At 43.5% G+C, this 13,014-nt stretch overlaps 1 protein-coding gene across 2 annotated transcripts in view; it reads left to right on the top strand.

Annotated features, from left to right (window-relative positions):
- Window positions 1-13,014, top strand: part of ttyh2 (tweety family member 2) — a 54,826-nt gene that overhangs the window by 26,544 nt on the left and 15,268 nt on the right. For both annotated transcript variants that reach the window (XM_069160204.1, XM_069160205.1), the window contains exons 4-5: window positions 6,133-6,353; window positions 9,757-9,852. In XM_069160204.1, the coding sequence (XP_069016305.1) occupies window positions 6,133-6,353; window positions 9,757-9,852 (317 nt within the window). The remainder of the gene's footprint in view (window positions 1-6,132; window positions 6,354-9,756; window positions 9,853-13,014) is intronic.

Here is a 13,014-nt window from a genome sequence, read left to right as displayed (position 1 = left end):
ACCGCCATTACTGGAACTGCATTTCCAAACAAACACTCATCACACTTTAGTGTGTCCAGGGGAACCTTCCAGCAAACAGGTTTTTTCAGACTATAATCACAGCAAAGACTGAAACAAAGACTTCAAGTTCAACTCCTGAAAAGTGTTCAAAATCAACTCCAAGAAAAGAGTTCCTTTCACTCTGCTTGAGAGCGTATTCAATGGTCTCACATGTACAAGCAAAAAGAGCAGATTTGAACTCGGGAGAGAGTTTATTCCAAAGATGTGAATTTGCTGTGTACTTGCGCAGGCGTGTGCGCTCCAGTTGAGGTGTGACTAAGAGGCTCTTTATCCAACTTCCTCCCTCTCACATGGCTAGATGGGCAGCCCTGTAAAGTCGAGGGGAAAGTCCTGACGACGAGCCAGAGGTCGTCTCGGTGCCCAAACCGCTTCCCGCTCAACTCTGCTTGAACCTTCGCTCTCTTGTGAACTAAACCGCAGAAATTCTGAGTTGTCATAACTTCTCTCATGTGGTTGTATATAAGAGAACTTTACATGATCTTATTTCCATCCTTTCGTCAACAATGTTTGCTGTGCGGACCATTGGTTTGCCAAAAGCTTTGATTTATTGCACCCTGGTTGTTTCTTCAACAAACCCGTAAACACCTCCAAGTCACTCTACAGGAGAACCTCTTATCGAGTGGCTAACAGAAAAAGGAGATACATTTTCAAAGAGATGTTCTGTTGCGTTTGGTTACCCAGCGGTGAAGACGGCCTCTATCTTCGGCTGAGACCGAGCTGCCGAGGCACTTCAGAACCATGTTCCATTTCACGCTCTAGCTCCCGCATTCAATTTTAATTGAAGAAACGCTCTCCGCTATCGAGCAGACACGATGAGTTAGAGCCAGGAAAAGATCTAAATCCTATATCTTATCCTATCGTTTGCTATAAAGCGATTACGAGTACGTAGCGAGTGTTGTTGTTTTTTTTGGGGTGGGATGCTTGCTCAGTAGTAGTACGAGTTTTTAAAAGGAAAACACAAAACTTAGATCCAAGCAGCAAAAATTCACAAATAAAAAACTGTGTCTGCCGCCAGTCTTTCGAGTGTAATTCACAGCTTTCAAAAACCTACATTGCTCTCATGTTTACACGTTTCAACTCAAAGACGGACACTCTCTGGAGGGGTTGAGTCTGTTTGGAGCTCGTAGCTGCCTCATCAAGGAGGCATCACCTCCTCCGAGGCTCTGCAGCAGCCCCAACAGTCCTAAAGATGAAGATCCAAAGAGATTGAGTTGGATTTGTATTCTGTTAAAAACTCAAGAGTTACTATTTTAATGTTGTGGGCAAGATGCAAAAAGGTACCTGAACAGAGAGTCAATTCCCAATCCTGATCACACTGCATTAACTTTCACACGGTGTGATGTGATTTATCGTTCAGTAATATAATTGTTTTCTGTGTCTACTGCAAGTGTTTAGTTCAAGTGAAGATACAGGTTTTCCCAGCAGGCACAGGGGTTGATTTTTAAGCCAATGTGAAAGATGGAATTCATAAATACAAAAGATTTCGTGATCATGGCTCCTGTCCAAACACTGCTTCAGGGCTTCAAAATGAATAAACCTTCATGGGAACGGGAACCTGCACAAAAATGCCCACTGATCTGTGTCCGCTTCCTTCTCCTCAAGCTAGAATCTACATTTTGAAATTTGACAGCACAATGTCACCCCTCCCCCTCCCCCTCCGCCCAAGGCTTTTGTGTCATTTGTCACTGTCGTGTCATTTCTTGTGGTTTCTCATATTTGCTTTGTTTGTTTGTTTGTTGTTTGCCCTCCGGCGCATAGAAATGAATATCCCACAGTTGAAGTAGCTCCGCGCCGACCACACGCCACTGTAAATTGTTTGTTTGGAGGAGATGCGAGGCAGGAAATGCCTCTCCGTGCCCTCAAAACATCAGGCTGAGATAAAGACTGCGAAGAAGACTGGGGAATCGCATCTCGGTTGATCGGCGCAGATCTCTTTACACCGCGAGAGGATCAGACCGAAAGACGAAGGAGAGATTAACTGCGTGGACTCTCTCCCCCGGGGCGTTTGAGATAACATCCTCACGCGGGAGGAAAAGGATCAGATGCATGCTTTTGTTTCTCATCTGCGATTTCATCTGCTCGGTCCGAGGTGGAAGATGTATCGATGAGCGATCAGATAAACGAACTGCAGAGCGCCACGGGGCCTTCAATGGGATCTCGTGGCGGCTTGTCTCTGCGGGTTCCTGTAAATGGCGAAGCCACTGTGCGTTGGATTCAGACGTGATCGTACCAAGTAATTCACACGCCATGACGAGTCAATCGAAGTGATAATTGCGGCAATCTGTATTTGTCTGACTTTCAATTTCGATGCTTGGGCTTTGAGTATCAGCCAATACGATGTCCACCCGATACCAGTGTTTAACTCATTTGGCTGTATGCCTCCTTGTGTTGAAGGCAACAGTGTGAAATACTTGTTAGCTCCTTTCATGCGTATCTCCCTCCTCCTTGGAATAAACTCCACAGGTCCACTGGCGCCGTGCTGACGCATGATGTGGTGTGTGCCTGCAGATGTAAAAATAGAACTGAATAAATTGGCCGCATTATCATATACACAATCCACATATTTGAGTCATTTATTCGTGTTTGTTTTTTTGTGATATTGTCTATACATATTGGCTTGAAATATGAAATGTAGATTATTTGATCAATTTAGACTACATTGAACACAAGACCATGTTTCTCTATTTTTACTATATTTGATTATGTTCTTGCTGTTTTACGTCACAATATGCAACATTTCAACCTGCTGTCACTCCAGATGTCCGATTGTTATGCCACAGCCTGCTGGTGTCTCAGAGATGCGCACAAGGCGACTTCTAATTTTACATTAGTAACGTGAAGCTGTTTGTACTAATAAAGTTAAATATGTTATGTCACTTTATAGAAATCCACATTGACGTTTGCTTTCTCACGGACTCGAACGCCTGTCTCACGGAGGAAAGGCCTGTGTTTGTTCAATCCCACCATCCCCTCACCTCCTGCATACACGGATTTTGTAACTATTTATTCTCTGTCACATGACCTCCTCCTTCAACCCAGCTGGTCACGATGCCGACACCACAGAGAAACTCTCTGTGACGCCAGCGGCTTTAATAAAACGTCGGTGTTTGAATGAGAACGGGATGAATATTTGCACAAACGTCATAAAGTAGAAAAACGCAGAATTAAGTACACAGACAAGGAAAACAAACTGAACCAAGAGCGATTAAATATGCTCACAACTGTTTATGCTCAGTTAAGAAGTTAAAGGTTTGAAGTTCTGTTTTTATGTTTTTGTCCAACTTTCATTTATCTAAAATTTTGAAGAAGTTATACAAAATTCAGCTGGTTCCTCTTGTGTCTGTTTTTTTTTTTATCTGGATAGTCAGAGCACCCAATATAATACATTGTTCGACTTGAACAGCAAAAATAAGAAAAATCCCACACAGGTCAAGACATTCTCATTAAAATGTGATCTGTGGGTGAAACTTCGTGCGAAATTTTTCTCTTGATGAAAGAAAAAACAAAATTTTTAAGAGTGACAACCACAAATGAATGTTTTGTGAAAATATTTTTTGAAAATTCAGCACACCATATTGAGTCAATCTTGTTAGGCTTTTCTTTCTTTCCTCTTCGCTTCGGCTCCTCCACAGGCCGTCCAGTTGGGGCCAAATGTTGAATGCCAACCCGACTAATTACTTCCACCCCAGCTCTCCTGGTCTCGGCTTCAGAAAAAGCCCAGTGCCTCGACAAACACCGGCAACAATATGAGGTGTCTGTCTTGTGAATGCCAAGTACCCAGAGCTGAATGAGAGCATTTATTTCCCTTTTTAATTATCAAATAGCAGGATGTCTGTGTGAATGCCATTTCCCCATAAACAACTTCTTCCTTCAAGCGAAGCGCACAGTAATTACGCCCGAGAAGATGGGTACCGCCTGTACAGGACGTACTCGCAGTGAACGAGCCTGGCTGTGTAGTTTGGTTTGTTGTTCACCTCAGAGGATCGCTCTTCCTCCTGGGGAATGGATTAAGGAGCTGCGTGATTATGGGGGCTTTAACAGGTAAACAATCTCTCGGATTCATTAGCGAGGTGTCAATTCGGCAGACAATCTGACAAACAACAGCAGAACCGGCAGACCTACTACTCCACCTTACTTCACCTCTGGGCTCTCTCTCGTTCTCTTTGGCTGCTTTCCAAGCCGAGCACACACCTCTTTCTGTGCTCTGCTGCTGATTGGCAGCACAGACCAGCCTCATGTTTAAGATAACCTCACCTTTGGCCCGTTTTTTTTTTTTGTTTTTTTTCCACAGACAAAAAGTTAGGCAAAGACACCCAACACGCTGTGTGTGCTCGGCTCAGTGCTCGGAAAGTAGAAAGACGGGGGATTAAAAGAAAAACATTGTGTTCTGTTCAAACTAGTATTTATGCTGGTTAAATGGTTAAATATGTGCCTTGCTGTTACTAGAGTGGTACCTTGTGACCAGTTACGTTACCTGCCACGTGCTTATTAGCGGTTTGGTTTTGGTTTTAAATGGATACAATTTCTATGATCAAGAATAAGAGACCATAGCAGCTCTCCGAGGTCGATGCAGAGGGGTGCTTTAAGCAGTGGTGTCGTGCTATTGGTCGAAGCACCCGAATGCACCCGAGACGCCCGAGTACTCGTGTTAAGTCGTGGCTCCTTTTTAAGGTTGCGTAACCACTGCTCATACGGTGGCGAGTTTACATACAATAGCCAATAACGTATATTTTTATCACTTTAACTCCATGAAGTGGACAATATAATCCTGCTATTTTTAACAGTTGTTCTGTATTACTCATTTTAAATATTGTTGTCCAGTTGCCATCACAACAAGTTCTGCACATTTTTCACAATAAAAGCCTTGGTCAGAAATGAAGGGTTTTTGTATTTTGAAACATGAGATGGCTTTTAATTTGAAACGGCAACAGGAAGTGTAGCATTAGTATTGATGCAGTAACCTTAACAGGGCAAACGGTGAGGCTGCTGGGAATGTCCTTTGCTTTGCTGTATTCCTGCTTTATTTGATGTAAACTTATGAAGCCTCACACATGCTGAAGAGGACTTGGTTTGTCTGTATAACAATACACACAGGAAGGCGAATTTGATGTTGATTTTCCCAGTGTCAGCTCAAGAGGACAATGCAAGTCATAAGAAGAGGCCGGAAAGGAGGCTTGAGCAAACACACAGCTGTTTCCGGAGGACACCTCCAGTGTAACTTGTGAGCGGCTCCGCAGCAGCAGCTGTTGACTGGATGGTTGAATGTTTCGCATCAAGCAACAGAAGACTTCTATTTTTAGAGAAGGGATTGGTACTCCAAGAAAAATGTCTATTTGATATTTGCTGGGAGGTTTTGAAATGTTATTCGAAGACAAATCCAGGCACTGATTGTTGATCCGTGATACCTTTGGGAGACCGATGATCTGCTAGCTACACCTGCCGTGGTTTGCAATGCAGTTTACTTTTATTTCTATTTGACCACTGTTGAGTCTTTGTATGTTTCCCCTGTTTGCACCGAAAAACCGAATATGCCAGCACACATTTTACCGGAGCCTGATAGTCTCGTGTGCTTCATCTTCTTCTTTTGTTGGACAATGGCGGCTGGCAAATAGCTTTTAGGTGCATTAACGCCACCTTCTGGCAAATGAGTATATTCTTTATGACAGGACAAAAGTCTATACTATATACACTATCAAATTTTGTACGAGTCAATGATTTGAAAATGATGATCCATACCTAATTTAGAGATCTTTCCTGCATGTGATTAAACAGTTTAAATATTCTCTGTGCATTTTAACCTGGAAACGAGACTAATAATATGAATTTAAATAAACAAAGTAAATAAATGACATTTCCAGGAGTCGATGGCACGACCACAAACTAACTGTTTTGGAATTATTTTTTTTTGTTGATTAAAGATTAAGTTACATCCCCGACTGATTTTGAAAAATTAAACTCTTATCTAATTTAATTTCACGCAATCCATATTCTTTCTTTTTCAGGCCGACACCTGTAACTGTACTCGGTGTTCCTCTCCCATTCATCCCCCTCTCCTCCTCTCGTGCCCTCCAGGTGTCCGGCACCATGGGATCCATGAAGAGCGGCCTGCACCAGCACCTCGCCAGGCTGGATGAGATCTTCGCCACGCGGGGCGACTACGTGCAGACGCTGCAGTTCATGCAGCAGATGGCTGACAACGTGATCAAACAGCTGCTGGGCCTGCCCGACTGGGAGGAGGCGCAAGTGGACCTGGCATCCGTCGCCGATCAAACGGCAAACATCGAGTACTACAGGTGAGGAGCGGAGAAATGACGCGCGTCGGACTTGATTACTCACAGCGTCGGTGACGTCACCATTTCAAAGGTTAAACAGGAAGAGAAAACCACCAAAAATGTCACCATCCGTCAATTTTCCTCAAAAACATGAAATGTGTTTTTGTTTTTTTTGTTGCCGTGAATGTTTTCAAGGGATTTTATGGGATGCAAAATTTACACATGCAAATTGTAAGCCGACTGGGGAACAAGTTGCATCTTTATACATAGTGATGATTTATCTTGGAGAGGACATCTAAGCACGAACGAAAATGGCTGCACACCAGGCAAGACATATGATATATTCATGAATATCATGCATAAATATTACAAATGGAGTTCAAATATAGATTTATTTGCTTCCTGGAAATGCAAATACACTCAAGTTCATGGTATCAATTCGAAGACGCGGTGGGATAGATAATTCATGTGCAGGTAGTTACAGTCAGCACGTTATGACCTGAATATATCACATGATATTTAATTGGATGGGATGAAATAATGTATGAGTGCATCAGCCATGTATGTGAATTAAAAACTCCCTTGTGCAGACACAGTTCTGTGGGAAGTTTCAAAATAAAAGCGTCCTATTAAATCTTTCGCAATCGTTGCATCAACCAGACATGTTAAGTGTAGATGCTAAAGATAGAGTACGGCGGCTAACAATTACAGTATGTTAAGGGCTGTTATCCGAGGCCCTCGTCTCATTACCGTTAAACTCTCACTCGGTGGTGTTTCTGTGGAGTCTGCAGCAGCAGACAGGCTGGTGGGTTTCTATTGATCTGTAATGTGACTCCTCCGCTCGGCCGATAACTCAATAATACCCCACGTAGCTCCGCGCTAATAGAGCAGGCAGACGAAGAGCAGACAGCCAGACACTGCGAGATGTTAATGGACTCATTATCACCGCTTCACCCAAACAAATAGTGTGTGTGTGTGCGTGTGCGTGTGCTTGCGGTCGGGTGTGTGTGCTTACATGTGTTTGAAGTGTTGTTGTCTCGGTGTCTTCAGCGCACTCACACAGTGTTTGAGTTTGTTTGAGTCACGAAAACATGACATCACGTTACGCTACAAGCACTAAAGCTTTGCAAGGCTCACGTACTTTAAGGGGTTTGAGGTCTTCTAATGGCTCGCTAGCACCCCCTAAACACATGCCCCGGGGGCTACATTTACCTACATGCACGAAATTCGGTGGACACGTGTATCACACCGAGACGTGCAAAAAATTCCAACGCACCATTACGTCAACTCAACAAGAAGTCCGCCATTTTTGGCGATTCACGCGTTGTACTTTAATGAACTCCTCCTACAAATTTTGGCGGACCGACTTGAAATTTATTCTGTTCACTTTTAACATGTTTGGAATTAAAAGTTATCATAAGAATTTGTTTTCGTCGATCGGTGTGCCCGTGGCGTGGCGGCCAAAAAGTGACCCAAAAGTCATAGAATAGCATGTCGTCCTAAACGTGAAAGGTTTTTGGGTCACTTTTTGAAGTTGTTGGGAGTTTTTGAAGACCAAAAAAAGGCAATTTTTTTTTTTAAAGAAGAATGAGGAACGAGATCGAGAAAAAAATTAAAACTGCAAGGGGGAATATGCGGACCCTGGTGCGCTGCACGTCGGGGAGCCGGCGGGCCCGACCCGCTGGATCCCCGACGTGCAGCGTGCGAGGGCCCGCATATCACTGCTCACAGTTTTAATTGTTTTTTATTACTATAATTTCCAAAGAGTAAAAACTGATGTCTAGAAGAGATATTAGAAACATGTATGTGCCCACCTTTGAAATTTAAGGTGCTTTCACCAGAACATCTTTCTTCAACGTGACCGTCAAGCTAAAGTTTGACAAACGTCTTTCTTTCTAACATTTAACTACATTGCTCACAACCTTAACTTCTCTGCGAGGAAGGTCGAGGATCGACCTTGTACACTGAAGCTACCACATTTGGATGTGCTCTCTGCTGTCCCTCCCCACCCCACCCCACCCCCACATGTATCCATACTTTATTTGGTTAGACACTAATTGGATCAGAAAAACGCAGACAAACACGGTTGCCGGTGTCCCCGGAGAACCTCCCCCGTTGATGCCCCCAGCTGAGAGAGCACGAGATGAGGCAAGGAAGAAGAAGAAGAAGGAGTTGGTGGTGGTGGTGGTGGTGGCGGCGGCGGCGGTGAGGGAACGAAGGGCAAGGCAGAGAAAAAAGGGCTGAAAGGGAAAGAAGAGAGAGAGATTAGAGACGGTGACAGAGAGGGGGAGGGAAAGAGAGAAACATTGAGGAGAGCACGAGAGATGTGGGAAGGATTCTGTGGAGGGATGGAAACACAGGTCGATGGGAAGTAAAAGAAATAATTAAAAGGATTGCACAAAGCGATGTGGAAGTGAGTGCAGGATGAATAATGGAAAAAGAAAGAAAGATGAATGAATAGAGGAGAGCAGCTGATAGATTCGATTGATAGATGTGAACTGACTCCCGACAGTTTTTGTTCTCGCTGCGTAAAACATTCAGCCATATGGATTTGAACCCCATTCATTATTAACCATCTGGACAGGTTTGCTGTGTCCGGTCGAAAACTGGCCACTGTTCACGGAACAGATGGTTCCACTTAGGGGCAACTGGACCGGAGTATACCCTCGAGCGTGAGCGCACACTTACACACACCTCAGGTGACAGCTTATTGCATGTGTCCGGTGAGGTGAAAGGAAGTGGGACACTCTTCCCTTGTTTTCGCCAAGTCATCGTTTTGAGTCATAGAGGTTTACTAAAAAAATGTACTGTAAGGAATATTACAAAAAAAAAAAAATTGTATAGCTTTGGTTTTATTTTTCTGTAGTTTTGACCACAGTTCGATAAGTTATGATAAGATAATTACCACCAGAGTAATTGACTCATTCAGCAGAATTTACAACGATAATGGGGGTCAATTTTCCACTCAAAGCTCTTAAAATATAAAAAAAACATTGGGTATTTGATGTTGCAGAAGTGTTAGCTATAGCCCACAGTAAGCAGGTTTAACATTTATAGCCAAGCATCAATCAGCTACCATGACAACTGTTCCTCGCTTTCCAATTCTATTGGCTGATCGACGCTAAATCCACGAGTTGGCATAAAACTAGTATTTTCTTGTTTTAAAAAAACGTTATCCATGAGAGAAAGTCTAAAATATGTTCTTGGACATAATGTTAAAAGATCGAGGCTCAAACTTACACGTTCCAGGCACATAAACGCACTGTTGAACTAGTCGAGCGCAACGTAATTATTATCGGTAGGAATAATGGCCAAAACCTACAAAATAAAGATTTCATAAAACTGTGATTTCTCTCTGTATTTTTTTGCCAAAGCACGGATTCAGCAGCAGCAGTTTAATTTTGCGGTCTGTCTGTGCCTGCAGGTGGCTGACCTACCTGCTGCTCCTCATCCTGGACCTGATCATCTGCCTGCTGGCTTGTCTGGGGCTGGCCAAGCAGTCCCGCTGGCTGCTCACCACGTGAGTCCGATGTGCCCTGTAAAACTGGGCTGTTTACACAGATATGTTGTTGTATTTGTGTTGTTGTTTTTTTCACAAGAAAAGCAGTTCCATTTTTATTTTATTTTAATGTACGATTTTTCTATCTTGCACAGTGCAGGAAGGAAAGTCAGAGAGGAAAGAGGCAGCAGATACGAGAGAGGGAGGTGATTAATCACAACTAACTGGGAGCTATAATAGAAAAAGAAATGTGCTTTTAGCGAAATGTAGATTCCTTTTTTCCAGATGTTAACATACATAAAATTGAATGTGCCCTTTATTGAACAAAGCTCACGTCTCCTAATCAAACACTTTATTATTACGTATTTATTCTGATGACCAAAAGCAGAACAAATATATATTTTCTTCCAGTCACACCTAGATGGGTTTATTTTAATTCATAAGTATCAAAGCAACCAACTGCATTTAAGAGGCAGCTGGTCTCATCTCATTAACCTAATAATGATGGTTTTTATTCATAAGGACAGAATAATCCACGCAGTATGCATGCCAAAGATCTAATATACAGTACAGGAAGAAGAGATCTGATAAATTTGAACAAAATACGAGACAAATAAGTATAAGTTGGTGCAGGTGGAGAGAGTTTGAGGCAGTGTTTTGGGGCTTTTCTTCCCATGGGAAATCGCCTGTGAACAAGGCAGCTAAGCACTGTATCATACCCCTGTGCAAACACCGCTCCGCTCGGCACCATCGTATTTCACCGCTTGCCTTTTAGCATTGCCGGCAGTTGGCCAGAGTTGCTCGGAGTGGATTGCCGTCTCAATGGCTTTGCTCGACAAATTGGATCGGAGAGCTGTGGAGGAGATCGGCGCGAAGCCACTAGATGTTATCAACAATGTAACTTCCTGAAGACTGTTATTCCAGTTTAACACTTGACCTGTTTTGATCATCTCTGGACGTGAAACGCATCCGATAAACAGACGCCAACGTACTCGACTGGAGCTTTGTATGGCTCGTAATTAGTTATTGAGCTTTTTATTTTTAGCTGTTTTTCATGTAATGTTTTATTGATTTTTATAAGTGACAAGAAAACAAAATCTCTCCCACACATCGTAATACAAGTTTGACTAAAAGATGATACTCGGATGATGAACGTAAACAAATACTGTATTGTAGATACAGTATAAATGTTTTTTGTTTTTTTATTCTCCCTCTTCCTGCTGTAGAGGAGCTTTCACGGGGCATGAAATCCACGCGAGCTTCCTCTCATTCAGCCGAGCACCCTTCTGTCTCTCTCAATCAGTCAGTTCAGGGTTTGAGCTGCACTAACCACAACCATCAACCCCCCCGCCCCACCCTCTTAACCACCCTCAGCACACACAAGATGAGCCCATGTCAAGAATGTCTGCGCTCCCGAGGGGATGCTCACTTCCAGCAGAGTGGAAGTGGTTGGAGGCAAATTACACTCTGGAGGACCCACCAGGCTCTTTCTTGTACTTCTAACCGGCTGGCTGGGTGTATTTTCATGACACACAGTAACAGCTCAGACAAGGAGTTACACCCGCACGTGAGACAGCGAGCGACACCCCTTAAAGCTTGCTGTCAGCAGTTTTTATTTGGATGTTTTTTGTATTTTTTTTGAAGGACTTATTTTTTTTCTGGGGTGATGGCAGAAAACTGGCACCTCAAAACCAGAGTACATTACACAGAAACTATTAGGTTTCTTAAAACGCAGCATCAGCCCTTTTCAAAACGTAACTTCATGGATTGCAAGCGCTCGCGGGTCCCCAAAAGTACAAGTAAAGGACGGAGGAAAATCACTTCGCTGGACGGCGGGAATCATTAAAGGTTGTCATGAGAAAGAATATACGAGCAAGAAAACAAGCAGGTAGCTGTAGCTCCGCGTGAAAAGCAATAAACAGTTTTACAGGGGAGGACTGCGCTGCTCAGGAAACCTTGAATGTCCAGATTTCAAACTGCCGAAGATGTGAGGAAAATGTAAAAGTTCAGCAAAACGGAGCAGAGGCTGCAATCTAGTTCAGGCAGCCCAACTCAGGTCTGCTTCTGCTCTCACGCGCCTCAGTGATGCACATATCAAACATACCCTCTTAATCATTAATCGTTATTTTGCTTTGAATACTACTTATTTCCACTTAATTGCACTTTTATGGACATGATGAAGAAAGGTTTTTAATGAACATATTTGCCAAAATATTCAATGACAATACATTTAATTTGTGTTCCGGGAGGAGAGGGGGGGGGGGGGGGACTTAAAGTCCGCCTGATCAAAAGGGTGCGTTGGATGTTTGTTATAGCGAGGGGAGTGTGTCGCGCGAGTGTGGCAACAAAACGCACGTTGGACTGCCTGAAGTAGTTCGCAGGCTCAGAACGAAAAAGTTTACATGACCGGGAGTTTCTGGGACACGAGACGGAGCCGAGTTACCCGATGGGCCGTTTCCACCTGACTTCAGCATGCGTCCCCGGTGAGATCGGATCGCACGTGGTCAGCAAAAAGTACAGGTGTGGACGCTTTGACATCCGATCTGCATCAGACCACATACGGAGGCGGTCTGGGACACCGTGTTTCTCTTTGAGGTGTGGACGTAGTGCGTCCTCAATCCATCCCGGGCCACACTGGAAGACTACGCAGCTGACGTCATCTGAATATCAATAAAGAAGAAATGCAGCTCCTGTTTGTTTCTGACCCGGTTCTTCCACGGGTTACCGTCACGTTACAGCAGGATTGTTAGTTTTGGCTTTTTTTGTTGTTGTTTTTTTCTTCCGTTTACTAGAACTTCTCTGCCTCCTCCTCTTTTATTTATTTTTGTTACCAGATAAAATCTCCTGCGTGATTCTGCGAGCGCAGCTGAACTGCACACAAAGCTGTAGAGATTTACTTCAAACTAAAGCATCTGTTTAGTGAATTAAAACACAGACATGAGGCTCGTTTCCCTAAAGCCTCCTCTGGGTTGACTTTTTTTTTTCTTTTTTTTTCTTTTACTTTATCTCGTGTAATTTCCGGCACACATCGGACCAGGTGGGAACGGACGGCTTAAAGCTGGCCACCTGGGATCCGATCTGGCCGGGACGCATGTTGATGCAAGGTGGAAACAGCCCCGGAGATATGTTGCTCCTGTCACAGCATATGTATTCAATGTATCCGTTACTATCGGGGAGATAACT

The sequence above is a fragment of the Embiotoca jacksoni genome, unplaced genomic scaffold (genome assembly GCF_022577435.1).
Source record: "Embiotoca jacksoni isolate LCO1_2020_lvr unplaced genomic scaffold, fEmbJac1.0.p SCAF_26, whole genome shotgun sequence".
Classification (NCBI taxonomy): Eukaryota; Metazoa; Chordata; class Actinopteri; family Embiotocidae; genus Embiotoca; species Embiotoca jacksoni.
The sequence above is the reverse complement of the archived record's forward strand: the minus strand, read 5'-3'. Positions and strand labels throughout refer to the sequence as shown.